At 45.5% G+C, this 20,850-nt stretch overlaps 1 protein-coding gene across 1 annotated transcript; it reads right to left on the bottom strand.

The window, feature by feature from the left end:
* Positions 1-2,332: 2,332 nt before the first annotated feature.
* On the bottom strand, positions 2,333-3,787 carry LOC116997737 (serine/threonine-protein kinase pim-1-like). The gene is made up of 3 exons (XM_033062815.1): positions 3,238-3,787; positions 2,656-2,832; positions 2,333-2,436 (listed from the first exon to the last, which is right to left on the bottom strand). Exons 1-3 carry the CDS (start codon positions 3,785-3,787, stop codon positions 2,333-2,335), a joined length of 831 nt encoding a protein of 276 aa, XP_032918706.1.
* Positions 3,788-20,850: the final 17,063 nt, after the last annotated feature.

Here is a 20,850-nt window from a genome sequence, read left to right as displayed (position 1 = left end):
GCAGACTAAATATTGATACCTTAAAGACTTAGAAATAAAACAACACACTTTGCAGACAATATTTCTGTAGGAAGCAATATAAAAGCTGGTCTTTATTTGGGGCCTCCAAGGGGCAGATATGGAAAATGCATACGGCCCCGCATAGGGTAAATACAGTTTTATATTTAGAAAATTAGCATAATTGACAAAAATCCCAATTAGAGACATAAAGAGTGAGGTAACTCCCCCTTTTGGTTCCACCTCTTAGTGTAGCCTCCATTTAGATAGCAACTAAACTGTGCTTGTAAAACGTTTCTCAAAGAGCTGGTTTCAAACAAGGATCCCAGGAAGAATCAAGATAGGATAGGCACCTTGGACGCACCAGCTTGGAGATTCTGGAATGTGTTTTCTCTTTCTATCCATCAGGGAAGGGAGAAGCACTGGGGCCAGCTAGGAACTATAGAACTCAACAACAATAGAGTTATGAATATATATGTAGGAAATATATAAAATAGAATACAATACATATATATATAAAATATATATTAAAATATATATTAAAAATATAAAACCAAAAGTCATTCTGGCATCAATATGGTTGTGGTAGTACCAAGCTCAGCTGCTCAAGTGTGTAGAAAACACGTGGTTTCACTATCCCCTCACAGGCAGCATGCAACAGGCATGTTTCTACTTTCAGAGTTAACAAGGGACAGATCTTCACAGAATCGTAGAATTAAAAGGGTTTCAAAGGATACACCTTGGGCAGCACAAGAGCCTGGTCGTGACTCTAGCCAAGATGGACGCAAGATGGACGACCCATGACAGATTTTGACACATTGATAAGTTTAGGTCCATTGCCATTCTCGGGGTTAATTGTCCAATTACAGCTTCAGCTTATGAAGTTCCCTCCTCCCAGATTGCTTTCTTCCCTTCGCCGCTGTTTACACTTTTGGGCCAGAAGCTGCAAGGGTGTCCTTGGTTCTCAGGCTGGAAAAGGACTGCTTTGTCTAACAAAACTGCAACGAGAGCTTTAGATGAAATTCAGAGTTACACACAAAGGCAGTACAGAACTTGAAAAGTATGAAAGCTAAAACTGAAGGCATCAAAGGGAGGGATGAGTGTTGGAGGCAAAGGAAAGAAGGCATGAAACACCTGTACCGTGTCTGTACCTGTTTGTTGAGTGACCATCCACATCCTGCAAAGGGATGATGGTCTTTCTACAATGTTTTTTCCCATCAACGTGTTTTAAAACACCCTTTTGATTGTTCCCCCCCTCTTTTTATTTCTGGCTGCCTGCATCTCCAGTTGAGCTTTCACCACACCAGTTTTCCCCCCACAGCGGCAAGTGGCAAGAAGCATCTGTGTGCTCTTCTCCTGACCTGGATTCCACGGGGCACACAGCTTCCTTTTCCATGCTTTTTCCCAGAGAAGTTGCCTGTTTAGGCAAAGCAGCCTTGTGCCTCACCTGCTTGGCTTGTGACATGTAGGAATGGCAGGCTCGTGTGCCCTCAGGAGGTGATGTTTGAAAAGAGAGCAGCACTGATGGAGCCCAGCACCTTCCAGCACATTTTCCCCAGGGACCTTGCATCCTGAAGCCTTCTCTCCTCGTGGCCTGAGCTGAGATTTTGCTGGCCCTTTTCCTCTTGTCAGAGGTGTGAACCTCGATGGATTTGTTGTTGCTGTGGCCGGGACGGCTGCCAATCCCCACTTGGCTCAGGGCACGTGGGGCTCAGGCAATGGCCTGGCTCTGGTGGGGGCTGAGCTGGTGAGTCCTGGGCTGGGGGGGAGCTCCCCCCTTAACTGTGAGGAGGCTCCCAGGGGAAGAAGGAGGGCAAGGCATGAGCTGTGAGGCCTGGCCTGCATTTGCCTGCTACTGATTTGAGGGAAAGAAAGAGGAAGAGTTCATCAGGGCTCAACACAAAATGACCTCTTGGTGCTTCTGGTTCTTCTCCCAGCTTTGGTAGCACAGCAACGTCTCTGTCCCTGCCACCCACTGGCCCTTGGAATGCACACAGAGCCCTCCCTTGTTTCACTTCAGGAGACAACCAAGTGGCTGCATCAGCTTGAAAGGACAGCTGTTGTTTCACTGTTGCATTTTTTGGCTAAAGCCCTTCCTACCTGCACTACAGCCCGTGCCAGAAGACACAAAGGCACTGTGCTTGAGGAAAGGTGTCGAAAGCTTGAAGAAGGCTGAAGGGAGCACTTGGACTATCCCTTTTCCCAGGAGGTTTCTTTGGCTGAAGCTGCTGACAAGGACCAGACTTGACACCCTGCAATGGGTTTGTGCATGTTTTATTTTTTGGGTCCTGAGTGGGACATGGTAACTGGGTGCTGCAGAGGTTCGGGCAAGGCATCAGAAACGCCCGCCCCGCACCCAAGGATGGCACAAGATGTCCTCCAGCTCCGGCCTGTCCACGGGGTGCTTGGCCAAACACCAGCGGATCAGATCTTCACACGCTGGGGAGAGAAGGCAGAAAGCGCCGGTCAGTGGCAGAAGGCTCCTGCCCAGCAGCCCCCGGAGCCCGTGGGACCCGACCCAGTCTGCCCCAGGAGAGCTGGAGAGCAGCACAGCGGGACACGGCCGCCTCCTTCAGCCACGCGTGCCGCACTGAGCCAAGCTAGGCTGCACGCTGCCGTCACCTGCCAAAGCCTGCCTTCTTGAGGCCGGATACCAACCTGGAGAGACCTGGTGCCCAAAGAAGAGCTGCCCCGACACGATGTCATGGTCCTTGCAGAAGGGGAGGTTCCCGCAGACCATGACGTACAGTAGCACGCCCAGGGACCAGATGGTTGCCGAATGGCCGTAGTAGCAGCCACAGGCGATCCACTCGGGTGGGCTGTACACGTGTGTTCCTAGGGGAGACAGGCGGTGCTGTCCAGGCGCAGCCGCTGCCTTGCAGAGCCTGGCGCCAGCCTCCTGGCTGAGGCAGGGGCTGCGCCGGCAGCCTCGACTTCCCCTGCAGGCCACCCCTATGTCCCCCAGACAACTGGTCAAAGCCAAGAAACCATCCTGCAAGGCAAAGGAGGCCAGCGGAGCAGCCCACGACCTTGCGGGCCAGGTAAGCCCAGGCGCCGGAGCCCGGCTTTTGCAGTCACCTCTGTGTGGGCAGGGCCGGCAGCCGGCTCTGGGCACGGCATCTGCCCTGTGCCAAATGCACGGCAGCCGGTAGCCGGCTGAAGGCCGCGCCCCGCAGCGCAGGAGGGAATGGGGCCGCGCAGTGCCTGGCACTGGGAGCAGGGCCCGGGCTCTGGGCTCACCGGCAAATTGTGTGTAGGGCCGCTCCTGGAGGAAGGTGCCGCAACCGAAGTCGATGAGCTTCAGGTCGCCACTCTCCGGGTTCACGAGGAGGTTCTGGGGCTTGATGTCACGGTGCAGGACGCCGCAGGCGGTGCAGTGCCGCACGGCCTCCAGCACCTGGCGGAAAAGCCAGCGCGCCATCTCCTCGCTCAGGACCTCGTGCTCCAGCAGGAGCTGCAGGAGATCCCGCGATGCCTCCGGACGCTCCATGACCAGTAGGAAGCTGTCAGGCAGCTCAAACCAGTCGAGGAGCTGGATGATGTAGTGGCAACCAGAGCCCACCTTCTCCATCAGCACGACCTCCATGGGCACACGGGTGCCGTCGGGCTGTGAGGAGAAGACAATGCCTCCAGCAGGCCTGATGCTGCCCTGTGGTTGCGCTGCCCCCTCCCTGCCTGGCATGGCCCAGTGCCCACCCCTGGGCAGCCTCCCTGCTGCTTGGGCTTCCTGCTTGGGCGGTGCCCCCTGCCTGGCCCCACCACCGGTCTCTGGCACCGCCAGGCCCGCCATGCCCCGGCTGGAACGCTGAGCCCACGCCCGCTCCCCCCGCCATCCCCCGCCTGCCACTGCCCCGGCCCCGGCCTTATCCCTGCCCGCCCCGGCCCTCTCTGTCCCGCTGGCCCCGCTCACGCACCAGCTCGTCCCACTGCAGGACGCTCTCCCGGGCCACGCGTTTGATGGCCACCTGCAAGCCATGGAGAGAGGGGGGTTGAGCTCAAGCCCGGCCCCTCCCCGCCCCTGCCCCTCCTGACACGCCCGGCCATCACGGCCACTCACCGGGCTCCCATCGGAGAGGCGCGTGCCCGAGAAAACGGTGCCGAAGCCGCCGCTGCCCAGCTGCGGGCCCAGCTGGTACAGCTCCTGCAGCTGCTTCTTTTGCCCTGCGGCCAAGAGCCAGCCATCAGCCTTGCGTCCAGGGCCCCCCTCCCAAGTGCCCGCCAGTCAGGCGGGCCGAGCCGCCGCGGGCCACCTTGCTCTCACCTGCTTCCTGCTGCGTGCCGGGCAGTGGCCGCTGCCTGTTAGTGTTCGGGCTGGCCAGCGGCACAGCTGGGGCAGGGCCGGGCCCAGAGATGGCTGCAGGAGCCGCTGAGCAGCAGAGCAGGACGGCACCGTCGCTGTCCCCGGCCTCGTGGTCTGCCCTCTGCTGCTGAGGACGGCCGGGGCTACAGCCCGAGGCTTCGCCCAGGGGGATCCCAGGAGCAGCTGTAAAGCAGACAGGGGCTTTTGAAGCAGCCAGAGACCAGGCTGCTCTCAGGGGCCCTGGCCTGGTCTGGGGATGCCCCTCAAGAGCCCTGGGGGAGCCTCAGCCAGCTCCTGGGCAGATCTCACCTGCTATTAGAGAGCCCTTTGTGGTGGTCGAGGGCTCTCTTGGGGCAGCTTCCTGCAGATGGAGGAGACCCCTTGGTGTCTCGAGGGTCATCTCCACCTCCAGGCTGCGGCTGTTGCCAGCTGCCACACCCAGCACAGCATCCTGGCAGCTGTGGGCCGGCAACGACCGGCTCCAGGACGCTTGCTGCTCCGCCAGCTGCTCCTCACAAGGCTCCCCTGGCTCGGGCTGGGCTCCCATTTGGACTTCTGGGCCTTCCCTGGCCACATCAATGGTCAGGGCTGCGCCCGTGAGTCCAAGGGAGCTGGGAGACCTGTCCCCGGGCTCTGCCCCTTCCGCAGGCTGACAGGTCTCCCCGAGCCTCTGCAGGGGATGGCGGCTGTCAGAGAGAGCAGAGGCTGGTGGCGGGATGGAGGGTCTCTGACAGCCTGAGGCCCCTGCATGGATGGCGGGTCTCCGCTGCTGTGCCATCCTTGCAAGGGCTGAGGCTCTCGCAGCAGAGGCGAGAGGCCTCTCACAGGGATGGGGGCCTCCTGGGGAGCCGGATGAGCCACAGCGGCCCAGGTGGCCTCGCTTCACCAGCTCCGCCAGTTCCCTCCACAAGGCCTGCCACATCCCTGAATAAAGCGGCGCACGTGCCCCATTGCGATCCCTGAGCAGCAGCATCAGATCCTGCAGCTCCTGGGCCACGGCCACCAAGGGGCCGCAGCTGCAGGGGCTGCCCAGGGGGCTCGCAGGAGCACGTGGCCGCTTGCGATGGTTGGCCCGAGGCCTGGAGGAGCCGGGAGCCACCGGGGCTCCTGCCTTCCTCCGGGAGCCTCTGGGCCACACCGCGGGGCGCTTCCTGCGCTTTGGCGTCCGTGTCTGCCGCCTCCGTGGTTGCCAGTGGCCAAGGGCCCAGCAGACAGCCACGGTGGCCAGCAGCAGGACAAGCGCAATCATTGGGACGACACCGTCACTCATGGCTCCGGCACGTCCCATCTCGACTGCACTGGCAGCTGTGGCTGCTGGCCCGGGTTTTACAGCGGCAGCGCGGTGATGTCACAGTGCTGTGGCCAGGACATCACAGCCCCGGCTCATTCCAGCGTTCAGCCCCTTTGTGCCGTCACAGCCCCGCCCTGCCTCAGGGACCAGCGGAACCGGCTCATGGCTGAAGATGCACGTGGCCAGAGAAAACATGGAAGCAAGGAGCCTGGAAATAAGACTGGGAGCTCAGCCCGTGTCCTTTAGGGTGCTGCTGGGAATCCATAAAGCAGCCTGTTCTCAGGATTATCAAGGACAAGAAAGGATAACAGTGATTAAACACCTGCTGGAGACGTGATGTTTTTCATAAAAGCACGTTTTCAAGAGGTGTTGCCTTCCTCGAACCAATCAGATCATGTCTATCCTGGCTCCATGAACCATTGTATAAAATGTGCAGTGTTTCTTTCAATAAAGGGCTTTTTCCCTCTCCATTACACGAAGGAACTTATTGTTGCATTCCTCACGCCGTTCGCGTAGCCCCAAAATGCGACAAGGCCGTTCGCAATGAATCGTTCCCTGGAGCAAGTGGCATATCAGGAGGAGCGCTGCTGCCAGCAGTGCCGAGCCCAGGGCTCCCAGGATGCTGCAGCGTTCCCAACTGGAAACACCCCAGCACTCTGTGCCTGAGCAGATCCTCCAGAGACAAAGGGAGTTGAAGTTTCTCTGTCTCTGGGGAGTTCTCCTGAGCTGGCTGTCGAGGGCAGGCAGAGAATTTTGCTAGCGGCTCACTGACCTCTGCAGTGCCTCTGCTCTAAATACATCAGGCTTTGCTAAGGAGCGCTCACGGTGCCCGCACTGCTCTGGTTTTCTCTGCCAGAAGGTTTCTTTCTTCCCAAGAGCTGGCACGTGTTGCGTTTGCGTGGGAATGCTGTGCATCAAACATAGGGGTTGCTTTGCTTTCTGCTGAGCAGGGCTTGCTCTCTTCAAGGGCCTTGCAGTGTCCCTCGGTACAGTGCAATGTTTTCCACTGGGAAGGTGGAGCCTCGCAGAGCCTGCCTGCAACAGGAGCTGGACAGTGTTCAAGGAATCAAGTTGGTGTTTATTCAAAGGCCTTCAAAGGATACACCTTGGGCAGCACAAGAGCCTGGTTGTGGCTCTAGCCAAGATGGACGCAAGATGGATGACCCATCACAGGTTTTCACACTTTTGAAGTTTAGGTCCATTGCCATTCTCGGGGTTAATTGTCCAAACACAGCTTCAGCTTATGAAGTTCCCTCCTCCCAGATTGCTCTCCTCACTTCGCCGCTGTTTACACTTTTGGGCCAGAAGCTGCAAGGGTGTCCTTGGTTCTCAGGCTGGAAAAGGACTGCTTTGTCTAACAAAACTGTGAAGAGAGCTTTAGATGAAGTCCAGAGTTACATGCAAAGGCAGTACAGAACTTGAAAAGTATGAAAGCTAAAACTGAAGGCATCAAAGGGAGGGATGAATGTTGGAGGCAAAGGAAAGAGGGCATGAAACACCCGTACCGTGTCTCTGTCCCTGTTTGTTGAGTGACCATCCACACCCTGCAAGGGGATGATGGTCTTTCTACAATGTTTTTTCCCATCAACGTGTTTTAAAACACCCTTTTGATTGTTTCCCCCCTCTTTTTATTTCTGGCTGCCTGCATCTCCAGTTGAGCTTTCACCACACCAGTTTTCCCCCCACAGTGGCAAGTGGCAAGAAGCATCTGTGTGCTCTTCTCCTGACCTGGATTCCACAGGGCACACAGCTTCCTTTTGCATGCTCTTTCCCAGAGAAGTTGCCTGTTTAGGCAAGGCAGCCTTGTGCCTCACCTGCTTGGCTTGCGACATGCGGGAAAGGCCGGCTCGTGTGCCCTCAGGAGGTGATGTTTGAAAAGAGAGCAGCACTGATGGAGCCCAGCACCTTCCAATACATTTTCCCCAGGGACCTTGCAACCTGAAGCCTTCTCTCCTCGTGGCCCGAGCTGAGATTTTGCTGGCCCTTTTCCTCTTGTCAGAGGTGTGAACCTCGATGGATTTGTTGTTGCTGTGGCCGGGACGGCTGCCAATCCCCACTTGGCTCAGGGCACGTGGGGCTCAGGCAATGGCCTGGCTCTGGTGGGGGCTGAGCTGGTGAGTCCTGGGCTGGGGGGGAGCTCCCCCCTTAACTGTGAGGAGGCTCCCAGGGGAGGAAGAAGGGTCTGCCATGAGGCTCGAGGTCCCTGTCTGGGGACGGTAGTGGGAGACCTGTCTGTCACAGATGCTGTCTGTGAGGAGCTGTGGGTAGTTGTGGGTGTTGGGCTGAGGGAGTTCCCCCATCTCATCAAGTACCCCTGGCACACAGCAGGATCCGAGTTTCAGGTTACCATGAACAGCCCCTCCCCTCAGTAGTGCTCCCAGCCTCAGCAAAGGTTGGTTATGGTCACGGGTCAAGGACTCTTCCCTCAGGAATAGGGCTGGACACCTTAAAAAGTGGCATCAACACCCCAGGGGAAAGCCAGTGCATTGCAGAATGAGTGGGATGAATGTGAGAGGGCCACCTCTATCCCTGCTGTCCTGCACCAGGGAGCAGGGACCTTCCTGGCACAGATCCAGGAGGGTATTCTGGACTATCCTTGCCTGAGATGGGGAGGATCCAGGAGGACAAGGAGGCTAGGAGGGATCAGTGTCCAGCTCTTTGTCCTAGGACACCCTGCGCTGTTCTGCCCAGTGCAGAAATTTTCAGCAAGGCTCCAGAGGAACCTCCTGGGCACAGATGGATTTTTTCTTCCAGAATCTCGCTGTCGAGATTGTTTCTATTTTTATCCTCTTTCTGAGCTCTTGTAAACATGGTATGGAGCTGGAAGGGATGGGATGGTGAGGATAACACTCAGCTAGGCAACTCTCTAGTGGTTCTGTGTCTTTAGCACCCTGCTTTTCTCCTCTGCCTTTCGTGGAGGTGTCGGCTGGGATGGACCATCTTTCCTGTGGGATCACAGTGCCCTGGATCCCTGCCCTGCATGACGGGGAAATACTGGGCATCTTTGCCCTGCAAAGATGCAGCCAGGGTGTCCCACTGAGCTCCTTCAAACCCCTGCTCTTGGCCGCCAAGGGGTTAATTAGTGAGCTATTAATGGAGGAGGAACCAAGGGCGTTAATTAGGGAGGGGAGGCCAGGGAGCCGTCCCAGCTGTGGGCGTGGCCAGGTTTGTGGGCGTGGCCAAATCTATGGGCGTGGCCACGTCAGTGGCCGTCCCAGCTGTGGGCGTGGCCAGGTTTGTGGGCGTGGCCAGGTCAGTGGACGTGTCCAAGTTTGTGGGCGTGGCCACGTTCTCAGCACTGCCCTGGGGGCGTGGCCGGGGCGGGGCCAGCGCTGAGGGGGAAAGGACGGGACGGGCTCGGGTGTGCTGAGGGGAAGGGTCGGGGAGGAGGGGACTGAGGGCTATTGGTGGGGAAAAGGGAAACAAAACAGCTCTTAAGGGCCTGCAGTCACTAATGATGGCCAGGGAAAGCTCAACACACTCCTCCTGTGTATCTATATCCCTTCCACAGGGGAAGCCCTGGCTAAAATCCAGGAAAAACAGTGCTGTGGTTCCCAGGCATCAGAACCAGATCTGTGTGGAGAGTGTCCCTCACGGGAGGCACAGGAATCGAACTGAGCAAGGCTGGGGCAAGAGGGTCAGAGCAAGCAGAGAAGGGGCACCCTCTGTCCATGGCAAGGCCTAGGGTGTTGGAGATGCCCTGCTCAGGAGAGGAGCTCGGTTTGGGCTTTGCACCAGTGCCTGCCTGCCCAGAAAGAGGCCACCCCTTGGGGATGGATGACCCCACATCAAGGAAAAGGTCCATGAAGCTGGAACTTCTCTGGTGGAATAGATGTAGGTCACAGGAGTGTGAGCTGTAGGCTGTAAAAATGATTCTACAAAACCAGTAAAAACTGGAAATGCCTCTGTGAAATTTGTTGCATCAGTCTAAATTTCAGTTCTAAATTACTGATTATTCATCAATCTAGTTCTAAATTAGGACAGATTAAAGATGACTCAGAGATCTTAGGCCCACACAATTTCACAGTGGCTCTTTTTTATTATTACTTTATTTGAAAGGTATAAGGAGATGTTTTTGAAACTGCAAAGTTTTTATTATTCATATTTTTTCCATGATTTAATTGTATTAAAAATATGCCAGATTAATGGAAATATTTGGAGACAGATCTACTCCTCTTCCCGACACCTTCTAGCTGGTAATTCCTTCACATCTTTTTTTTAAAAATTAGAATAAAATCAAGACAATCATTAAAACACTTCTTTCATTTCCTTTTGGAAAGCCATAAAGCCTATTATTTTTAGGCAAAATATTGTTTTTCTTAAACAGTTGTGATAAAAAGCACTGGTTTCTATGGTTATTTTGACTGTTGTGATGCTTTGGCACGTCACGAGCCTTCTGGGCTTAGCCATCAGTATTGCCACACTAGTGAAGTACTTCTGGCAGCTACCATAATACTGCACTTCTGAAGTCCTTGCTACACTTTGTCCTATGTTAATGTATAGGAAGGCTTTTCCAAGCTCTCAAAATAGCTAGAATATTTGCTAACCTGGTAATAATTTGGAAATTAATTTTACATTATGTAAAATGTTATAAAAATGTAAACTAATAAAATACCATTGTGGCTGGCTATGTCATACTTTAAAAGCCAGTTAATCAGTATCAAATAGAAGAAGCAATTTTTAATGCATTCAATATTATTGCAGAGGCTCTCGGGCAGAGCACATTAATTTTCACATTAGAGATGGGCTGTTGGAGAAAATATAACATTTTAAACATTGTAATGCTTTCTTTCAAGGAAGGAAAAGTTCACAAATTTTACTTGACACAGTGTTAGGATACTTTGAGTATTGCATTTTCTGCCAGCGTATTATAATAATGGGAAACTTCAGAATATAATTCTTGGATTTGTTATGAAATTTGGAAAGTTGCAATGAACTGTTGTGTAGAGACTTCTGCAGACTGGAATACTGAAATTAATGGACATAATTTAGGCACAACAACCTATTCAACTGGGGGAGTGAGAACCTGGTTTTTAATTTTAGCAGAGGGACAGAATACAGTAATGTGGTAAGTAAGAGGGGAAGCCAGTTGTAGTGATGACTCAGCTTGACTCCACAGCAGCAGATGCTCTTGTGCTCATCATCTCCCTGGATATATATTGTACAGATGCTAGCCAGCTACCTTCTCTGTCCAGGCTGGTCCTGTGCACCCCGGGCCTTTGAGGTTTAAAGGGATGCTCTCTTCATGTGTTTATGGAACTCTCCCACTCACACTTACTTGTATATGCAGCAAACTTGTATTCTCTTGTCTAAAGCTTTGCTTTTTGTCTTCCTTTACTAAATTGGCCTATCTTAGGGCATATATTCTAGAAAGGCTTTCAGCATGTTTTCCAGATTTATCTTCTGCAAAATGTCCTTTGTGTCCTGTGTTCTGCTGTGAGCCCTCAGTCCCTTTGTTTGGCCACTCACTTAAATGCCTGATTGAGAATGTATTGCTGTCACTTACTTATTTTTACATCTTTTGTTCTTCAACTTCAGACTATTCTGCTGCAGTTTCATGTGATACTGACAGCAACTTAAATTCCACTCTTTTAATTGCTTCATTTTTTGACTGTCAGCATATCGATTTGTTTCAGATGTAGGCGTGTAAGAGCACAGAGAAAAATAATCTAAGACTTGCTTCCAAATTCATGGAAGTCTTTTCTCTTCAAGAAACTTACTTTACTGACAGTTCTGTCTGAAGATTTTTAGTTATTAGTTCTAGCCTGGCATCATCAGTGGATCTGAGGGAACTCCGTTGCACCAGATATTAAATAAATACAAGACGTATTTTTGCTCCCCAAAATACATAATGTGAAGGCATTCTCCATAAAGAACTGAAGTAGGACTAGGTTGTTGTCCTGATGGCTTTTTCCTGTGCCCTTCCAGTAAGGTGAAATGTGCCTTTTCTTTTTAGAGAGCAGTGTGAAATGATCTCCCCACATGCATATTTTGGCACATATAACATGAAGAAGAAAGCTCGGAAGCTGATGTTGATTCCAGTCTGGAAATCCACATCCAGCTATTTGAGGTAGGAATTAGCAATGGATCTACATTTTCTTGCTTTTCCACATCTGGTTCTGAAACCACCAAATCTTAAGTCTTAGAATCATAGAATGCTAGAATGATGAAAGGACCATAAAGATCACTGAGTTCCAACCTCATTGCCATGTGCAGGGATTCCTTCCACTAGACCAGACTGCTCAATGCCCCATCCAGCCCGGCCTTGAACACTGCCAGGGATGGTGTAGAAGGCTGGGCATTAAGAAATTAATGCATTGCTATGACTCAAACTCCGATGACCATTCAACCAGTCAAGTCAGAACAGGACATGCCTGAAAAGCTGGGGGCTGTATGAAGGTAGGACAGCACCTCTCTGGAGCCAGTTTTCCTGTTCAGGTGCATGATGCCCACGCAACTGTGCAGTCACAAGAAGCAGGGGCAGCAGCATTCATATTCCTGGAGTGGGCTATGGATCACCAAGCCCCCCAAAGCACCCCACAACCCTTTTCAGAAACCCTCCATCAGAACATAACACATGCCCATAGCATTGCATCACACATGAAGAATCTGCTCCCCAGGAGAAGATCTAGGCATTCCCAGTGCCAACTTGAATGTGAACAACTCGATGAATGTTTTGTTTTGTGGACCCCCACTCCCAACAGATCAGGACTGTGATGATCACTCTGGCCACAGACATCAAAATTCAATGATCAGATCTTGTTGCTAGATCCACAGATACCTTTCCTCTCTGCTATCTACTATCCACTATCCTTTCCTTCACTTTCTTTTCTTTTCCTTATATATTTTTTTCATGAATTAAATAACCAAAATGGCCACATTCTTTCCACTGCAATTACTTAGTTTTAAAATAAATCTTTTTCATATATACGCTGGTCATTCAGTGTTCTTTCGCTCTAATTCACACCAAGGGATTTTTAAACAGGAACCTTAGTTTCCCTGTCGTAGATGTGGGTTGTAACAGTGTCTGTTACAGTCTGTTTCAGTGTCCTACCACCCTCACATTAAAGAATTTCTTTTGTATATCTAACCTAAATTTCCTGTCTTTCAAGTTTGAAAATGCCTCACTGGTTTTATGATGGCCTCTGAAATTGTACTACTACCCTTTATTAACAAGAGAGAAAATTCCACTATTATTTCTCTGTTGTAATTGCTCTTCCCAACGAAGCCTGAATAAAACCTGAATTGTGTAAAATGTTGATACATTGGCTCATTTAGAAAAGCATTGTTAGCAGCTGATTGCTTATATAATCTCCTTGGCAATTTTTACGTTTAGGTTGTCCTTATTTTGTTACAAGAAAAGAACATAGAGGTTTTTACTTCTATTGGGTCCATTAATTTTCCGAAGTCATTTGGACAGCAAGGTATTTAATCAATCTCCTATGTGGTTACAATGAGACACTATTTCTAAAGAGCATAAATTGAGTGCTTTTATTCTGAGGCTTAAGGCATTCATTAGAAACAGGCCACATTATCCGTGAAAGATTAATACCTTTATGAACAAGGAGTAATGTAATCAGGAATGGTAGTCTTACAGCATCATAAAAATGGGTCTAACTAAAAATCGTTGTAGAAGAGATGCAGAGTTTTAAATAAACCCCCGTCACTGGTTCTTTCATCATTAACAACAAATTGAAATTAATTACTTTCTAGTGACAACACTGTCTGATGTTCAAATCATACTTTGTAGTGATTATCAAGGCAGGTGTGGAGCAATGGGAATGCTCAGCTAATACGCATGAAAGACATGAATGATTAGAATTAGTTCTATATATTGCGCTAATTTTCTTTCAGATTTTCAATTCTGTATGGAAGCAAGAGGCGTCACACATCCCCTTCTCCCCAAGGATGTTCTGTTCCAGCAAGTATACTTTAGTGATTTGTAGGCACACAACATTTCTGCCAAGTAATCTGAGGATGTATTCAAGCTGGATACAGTTCTCTGAAATTCTAGGAATAATAATAGAGAAGGTGAAGAGCAGCTCCAAAATTTCAGATGCCCATTCAGCTTCCTTTTGTTAAATTTTCTAATATTATGTTAGATATTCAAGAAACCTTTGAAAAAGCCAAAGAAGCAAAAAATTAAAATCAAAACTTTGATTACAGTTTACTGCAGCCTCTTTCTAATCAGTGGGCTTTTGATTTTGCTCTACATAATAAGTAGAATATTTATATTTGCTGAATATTTATTTTTCTGTTTTTTCTGTATGAGTGCTGAATGCTCTTGCTGTCATACATGGATATAATGGAACTCAATTCTTGATCATACTGGTTAGTAATCACATCAGTTTAGTTTCAATGTGGTTTTCTTTTCCACTGACACCAAAAAAGGGTCAACTTTGCTGGTCAAGCAGGATCTTCTTGACTCCTAAATATAAGTGGGGAAAACAGCTCACAGGGAGAAAAATATTCCAAAGATGAAATTTTTAAAAGCCACTTTACCGAACTGATCATTAAATATAACAAAATAGTTTCAGTAGAAATGGTCTTAAAGAAATATGAAATAGAATTTTATGAACTTAATGAAATGTGAAAATTCCTAATGCTGAATATTTTATGAGGTTGAGACTGATGTGTGGTAAGCTGAAAGGAGAGAAGTGTGTCAGTGTGTCATTGCACCTACAGGTGGGAACCTCAGCGTGGATTTCAGTTCAGTGTCAGGGGAATCCTGCTCCAGGACAGAATGCATCTCTGATTATGCAGTCACCAATAGATGGTATTTCATTTCAGCTACAGCAAGTGGATGCAATAATGTGTGTGTTTATTTTCTCCTGGCTGCTTCTAAACATAAACATAAAGAATTCATCCTTCCTACAACGCCTTGCTAAGGTTTTCTTTACATTCTCCATGTCCTGATTTTTCTTTCTGACTTAAATTTAAATTGTTTCACTCATAAACTGACAGATTACAAACATCTTACTAAACAAACAACAAAAGTGAATTTTCTCCAGTGTCACCTGTGTATATTTCTAATTTATTTTTAGAATACCAAAAATTTTTTGGTTTTACATTTGCACAGATTCTATTGTAAGAGAATAGCGGTATGTGACTTGGGTTTCTAGATATTTGTCAAGAGCCACACTCTTTTCATAGGTACTCCTAAGAGATCATGTGACATTTTTCTGTGAGTCAAGCTCTCACTTAAGATCAAAGGGTGTTTGTGCTGGTCATGCAATGCCGAAGATCAAAGCTGAACAGAGACTTGGTTCCTGCCAGGACCTCTCCAAGTAAGGTGCCAGGAGGATGCCTAAAGTGTAAGACCTCCTCTCACCTCAGCACAGATGTGTTGGGAGTTAGTTTAGTGGCTAAACTGTACTGTGTTCCACTGGTCCTCCAACATCATCTCCACAAACATAGATGGGCTTAGCTGTGAGGCCATTACGTATTAAGTGATTAAAACTACCATCCATTTTAATGAAAGTTCTAAAACTTCCCATATAATTGATGTCAGTCTTGTCCAAAGGATAACATTTGTGTCCAGTGGAGAAGAATAGAATTCCCAGATTTGAAAATTAGGTGCCTGACTTTTACTGCTTCCCACAAACAAGTAATCCAATCCTAAATGGCTGAAAATAAATTCTGCATTTTTAAACAAGTGCAAGTTGAAATGTAGCAAAGCATTTTCAGATCCTTCCCTTTGAAGGAATATTATAAGGAACACAATTATACCATTTTCTTGAAAATTATAGCAGTGGAACAAGAATTTTCGTAAACAAATGGAAGTAACTGGGTTGCATGTCAGAACATAAATGCAAATTTTGGTCAGGAAATCAGTTTCTTCTTTGTGTTTATATATTTATGTATTTAGCACTAAATAGGTGTTAATAAAATGATTATGTACCTTGAGCTATTTATTTTAATTTTTTTTTTCAAAAATAAATATAAATTTAGAAAACAAAGCCATGTAAAATATTTTCTACTGAAAAGATGGTTGTTGAAGATGTAAATAAAATTGTGAAGGTTTCCTGTAGCTTTTGATTTTTTGTGAAGGATGAAAAAAATTTGTTCATTGAAATTTCCCCTACTTCTGTATGGTAAAAATCAGTAAAAATTTGGATTTCCATGGGGTTTCATTTGATGTTTTGTGAGATAGATATATCTGAATATTCAGGTGCTCTATTGAAAGGCAAGTGAGGCATGCTACTGCTTTACTACTAGCGAGGGACCATCATCATAATTTAATCAATTTTCAATACATTGTACAAAAGTTTAACTTTTCTCTTCATAACTTTGTTTAAATTAGCATTAAGGGAATGGTCTCACTTTTAAATAGCACATTAGGCAGATAACTTAGTATTTCAATTTCTTCTCTTTAAAAAATAGTGGCAAAATAACCTTGCTGTGTGACTGTAAACACATATCCCATTAGCTGTAATATATTTATGTATTTAAAACTGCTAACAGCTTACAATGTGATCGTTATGGGTAATGCTCTTGAACAGCTCCCAACTGATGTTTCATTACCTTTTTCATAAACTTCAGCAACCACTCAACCGGATATCAGCCCCCATACACAGAGGTACATGAATGAATTTAAAATCTACATTTTCTGGTATTTTTTTTTCAAGGTACTTGCTTTTCTAACTCATCTATTCTGCATTATTAGAACTGTAGCAGAGTTTAAACAGCCTGTAAGTAGCCCTTATCTGCATGGAGTCTGAATGGCTGAGTAATCTAACTGGACAGTTAAGGATTTGCTGTCTAAGCTGACTGATGTTAATTTTAATAATCCTAGACTTTTTCCCATTAATGTTTAAGGGGGTCATTAGCAGAGTTCAGCCTTTTTTTACCTTGATTAGGAATAATTTTGTATGCCTGCTGATCCTTATGGTAAGGAGTTGCTTTGCTTGAAAAAAATGTGATGATGGTAGTATAAATGTAGAGGTATGATTTCACACAAGGATGTTTGTTTTTGATGACATACCTTCAGGATTGTATTTTCTGTGTCTCAGTTGATCACATGTTCTTCAAATTCTCAAAAAATAAAAACAGGAAATTAAAAAAACCCGCAACAAAATAACAAATACAAACCAGCAAATTCAGAAGTTTATTTGCCAGATGAATTTGGAAGCTTTTATGGACTGCTCACTGCTGTGAAATACAAAATCCAGAACCAACATGTTCTTAAATATTAAGAATATATTAATTTTACATTAATTTGTAGTCACTTTAAGTTTTGATTCATCTGCCCAAGGAAAGGTACCTTCATATTCTTCAGCCTAACAAACACAAAAATACATCTGGCAGCATTAATTTTTTATAAGATTCACTGATATTTCTTTGGATCTTTGTAGGATAGCATTCACTTTTTTAGATTCTAGAAATTGGCTCAGGTTTCATGCCAACACTTCCAGAGTCTAGAATAATTAAGGTATGGTCACAGGCTTCATGACAGAATTAGCCTCAGATTTCTCAAAGGCAATTTCTCACTTGCCTTTCTTTCTTTGTTTGTTTTTTTAAATATAGGTCTATGCTTACAATTGAGAGTTTGTAGAAAAATGGCATATCCCAAAAAGTAGATGCCTTCAGAACATCTATCTGTTTCTGAGCCACATGTGGCCTGTTCATTCAGACTTTCCTATTTGTATGAGTTATTGTTAAATCTGTATGAACCAGTCAACCTTCAAACACAGAAACAACTGATTTTGGAAGACCAAATTTGGTTGTAGATTGCCTCACACATCAAAATTGGTACTTGAATTATAATTGCAGTCTTCTGTAATATTTATTCATGTTGTTAGAATGTGCTTAGCAGGACTCTCAGCTCTGAGTGTGTAAACTTACAAAGAGTTAACTTGATGTAAGACATAAAGAGAAAAAATCAAGTACAAATTGTCATATCCACACACAATTAATTTTTCTCCAAGTTCAACCCTAAATACACATTTAGGGATCTGACCTGCAAAAAACAATTAGTAGCTTTGATCCCACAATATATTATTATTTAGGTCATGCTGTTCTAAGAGCTTGTGCTTAATAATATATAACCCTGTGATGTTACATTTTATCATTCATTTCATGTTTCTCTTAGGTTGTTTTCAAGTCTGAAATTATGTTTTTATGGAGATATCCTTATTAGTTATACAGCAGTCATGAACAAGAGGTGTACACGATCCAGTTATAGAATTGTGGGATTTAGTAGCAGTAAGGATCACAAGTATTAGTAGCAAAAGCTTCAATCTACTATGTTTTAACCTTGACATTCAATGAGTGGAAGTGACAGTGATGTTCATACCATTTTCTTCAGCCTTCTACCTCTTTCAAACCTAGGGCTGAAATTACACCTTTTTAAATTATCAATTTGTTTTGCCACAAATGGAACAAATATTATTGTAATTTTTATTTACTTTGCAGAAGGTGGTTGCACTTCCTAATCATATATGGTAAAAACTCATTAACTGAGAATTAGCTAAGAATCTGCTTTATTCTATCGCTGAGAAAAAACATGTTCTTAGTGTCTCTCACACCTCTAAGTGTATTTTTCGAAGTCCTCATTTCTCTCTAATTATGTCTTGTTTGTGGGGTAAATTCTCTAAGCTTCATTGGAAGGAAAATTATTGTCTTTTTATCCTCCCTGTGAGGAATTCATTCCACTTGTTTACTGATATGTGTGGCAGACTGAATAAAATGATTCCTAATTAGCATATATGAAATAATCATTGGTCTATCTGGAGTCATAATTAATGCATTAGGAAGAATTTACTGAGTGTCAAGGAGAAAGACATTTGCATAAATGAGCTTATTTTAGATGGGCTGCAATTGAGACACTACTTTCCCTTAAGAATGTTTACCAAAATTAAGCAATAATAACATGTCAATTTACTGAAAACCCTTAATGTGTATGGTCTGAGCTATTAACTTCAGCCCTGCTTTGGGCACCTTGATAGCTGAAAGAAGTTGTTGGCATCCTGTAAAGTCACAGTAGCACCAAGACTGGGGGAGTGAGGAGTGGAGAGGGTCTGTGAAGGCATACAGAGGCTTTCTGCAATATGCTTGTGGACCTTGAAAAGAGCAGATGCTCTGGAATCTTATCACACTCCCTGTTAATGCTGATGCTTTATTGATTAAAACATGTCCCTCCTGAGAGCATAGCCTGTGGAAAATACTGAAACAAAGATTATTCTTACACAAAGGTGCTTAAATAACTCTAATTTCTGTATTGATGCTCTGTGGCAAACTGCAATACAAACTTCAATTATTTACATACCTTTTTTCCTCTGTCAGTCACCAAGCATCTGTTAGCCTGGGAGTAGATTTTAATTTTTAGAGGACTCTGTGCATTGAAGAATGAATGCTTTACTCAGGGAAGAGGTGAGTTTAAGGAGAATTAAAACTAGCAATTAGGTTAGAGAACACATATCTAATATATTTTAGCATAAGTTATTATTATAATGTATTTTAGCATAGTCATCATTGTACTTAATCTTGAAAAGATGTGACTACAAAGAGATCCGGACAGTAGGTCCATAAACAATTGAGTCCAGCCTAATTTCAAACATGAGGAACTGACTGAAACTGGTTAAACCTGCCATATCTGACTCCAGTGAGAGTCACCCTAGTCAAACAAGTGTTAAGTTAATAGAAGTGGATTCCAGTATTGCACTCACTTCAAGAAATGGTAATCCATTGCAGAATGATAAAATTGCAGTAACCCAACTAGTCGGTGTAAAATTTTTTAAGAATAATCATAAGACTCATTAATTTACATAGGGGAAACAGTAGTCTAATATCTCCTTCCCTGTCCCAAGCTTCTTTTTCTTTTTCCTTTGGATTTCCTGTGAGACAATTTCTGTTACCTGCTTTAAATCTTTGCAGCAATTTTTGCTTTGAATTCTTTTCTGTTGGCTTAAAATTGAAACACATTACCAGTATATTGATGAGGTTACTGATGGTGAAAAACCACAAAATATATATATAAAATGGTCTTTTTATGGTTCAGTTAGAATAGATAAGTGTTTTTCTGGTCATGATACAGGTGTCTCATTGAGTGGTGTGCAAGATGACTGCTAACGAGGGAAATGCCTCTTTTGGTTGATTAAATCAGTGTTGTTATCATCAGAACACCAAATATATTGATTCATTGTGGTACTGACTTCAGACAACGAATTAAAAAACAGAAATAGTTGGGGGGAAGACCATGCACCATGATTCAGATGAAAGCAGCCATTCAGATTATTGCACAAATCAGTGCAAAGTCCAAGAAAAACCAATAGGTAGGGAAACTGTCTGAATCACAGTACTGGTAAAGAAAACCTATTTAGGCTGCTGCCTTTATTGCCTTCACAGACATGATATATTTAGCAATAAAAACCTTCCATGACCTTTTTTTAAATGAAGTTGTGAGTTTGTACTGGGGAAAAGTGATTGTGATATTCCATTTTGTTTGTGCCCCTTGAGGAGAAGATACCATATCCACCAGCATATCAGAAGCTCCATTTCCAGAATTGCATGCAAGCCACTGTTACAAGTGCTGATAAAAACACCACGAACAGTGCTGACATTTTGGCCTAGTGATAAATGTTGGAGCAAAATAAGACTATTTCCTTCAAAAGGTCAAAGCCAAGGGAATAAATTAGCATAGCTCCTGCTTATGGAATAAAAGTGGGGAGTTGGAATAAAGATTTGTCTTTGTTTTCCTTTTGTCCTTCTGAACATTACTGTTTTGTACTTCCACAGAGTAAGCTAAAAAGGAAGGATGGAAAGAAATCCTTAGGCTTTATATCCTTTATGTCACTCTAAATGTTCAGTCAGAGAAACACCATGGGCTATATTTCTTCGTATTAATTGGTCTTCATCCTCTGCTGCAACAAGGCCAACACACTTGTTCATTTCAACATCTACTCAAGCTGCTTCCTTAAAGATATCTTTAAGAGATTAATGTATTTAGAAGAAGGATTAAAGAGTCTTAACTAGCAAAAATGTAATGGCTCTCAAAAGAAATGAATTTGTTCTTTACTCCCATGTCCTCTTCTCATCTATACCAAACATCTGTTTCCTGTTGTTCTCCCTTCTGATGGAAGCTACTAAAAAGATTGGAATTACTCCTCTGGTTTTACTCACCTGGAATTTCTTGAAAACTGTAAATAACTCTCAAGTTATGAATTTTTAGGCACAGTCTTTCTAATAGGTTGATACAACTGAATTCCAGGTACTTGGCATGGGAATCGAGATGTGCTTTTGTATATTTCTGTTTCACACTGAC

Source organism: Catharus ustulatus, chromosome 6 (assembly GCF_009819885.2).
Source record: "Catharus ustulatus isolate bCatUst1 chromosome 6, bCatUst1.pri.v2, whole genome shotgun sequence".
Classification (NCBI taxonomy): Eukaryota; Metazoa; Chordata; class Aves; order Passeriformes; family Turdidae; genus Catharus; species Catharus ustulatus.
The sequence above is the reverse complement of the archived record's forward strand: the minus strand, read 5'-3'. Positions and strand labels throughout refer to the sequence as shown.

Bases quoted from the DNA above. Each gene is read 5' to 3' on its own strand.
- LOC116997737 (XM_033062815.1), bottom strand. From the start codon at position 3,787: ATGGCGGGCCTGGCGGTGCCAGAGACCGGTGGTGGGGCCAGGCAGGGG. The intron at 2,833-3,237 runs GTGAGCCCAGAG...TGTCTCCCCTAG, and splicing joins GCCCTACACACAATTTGCCG to GAACACACGTGTACAGCCCA. The intron at 2,437-2,655 runs GTTGGTATCCGG...TTCTCTCCCCAG, and splicing joins TGGGCACCAGGTCTCTCCAG to CGTGTGAAGATCTGATCCGC.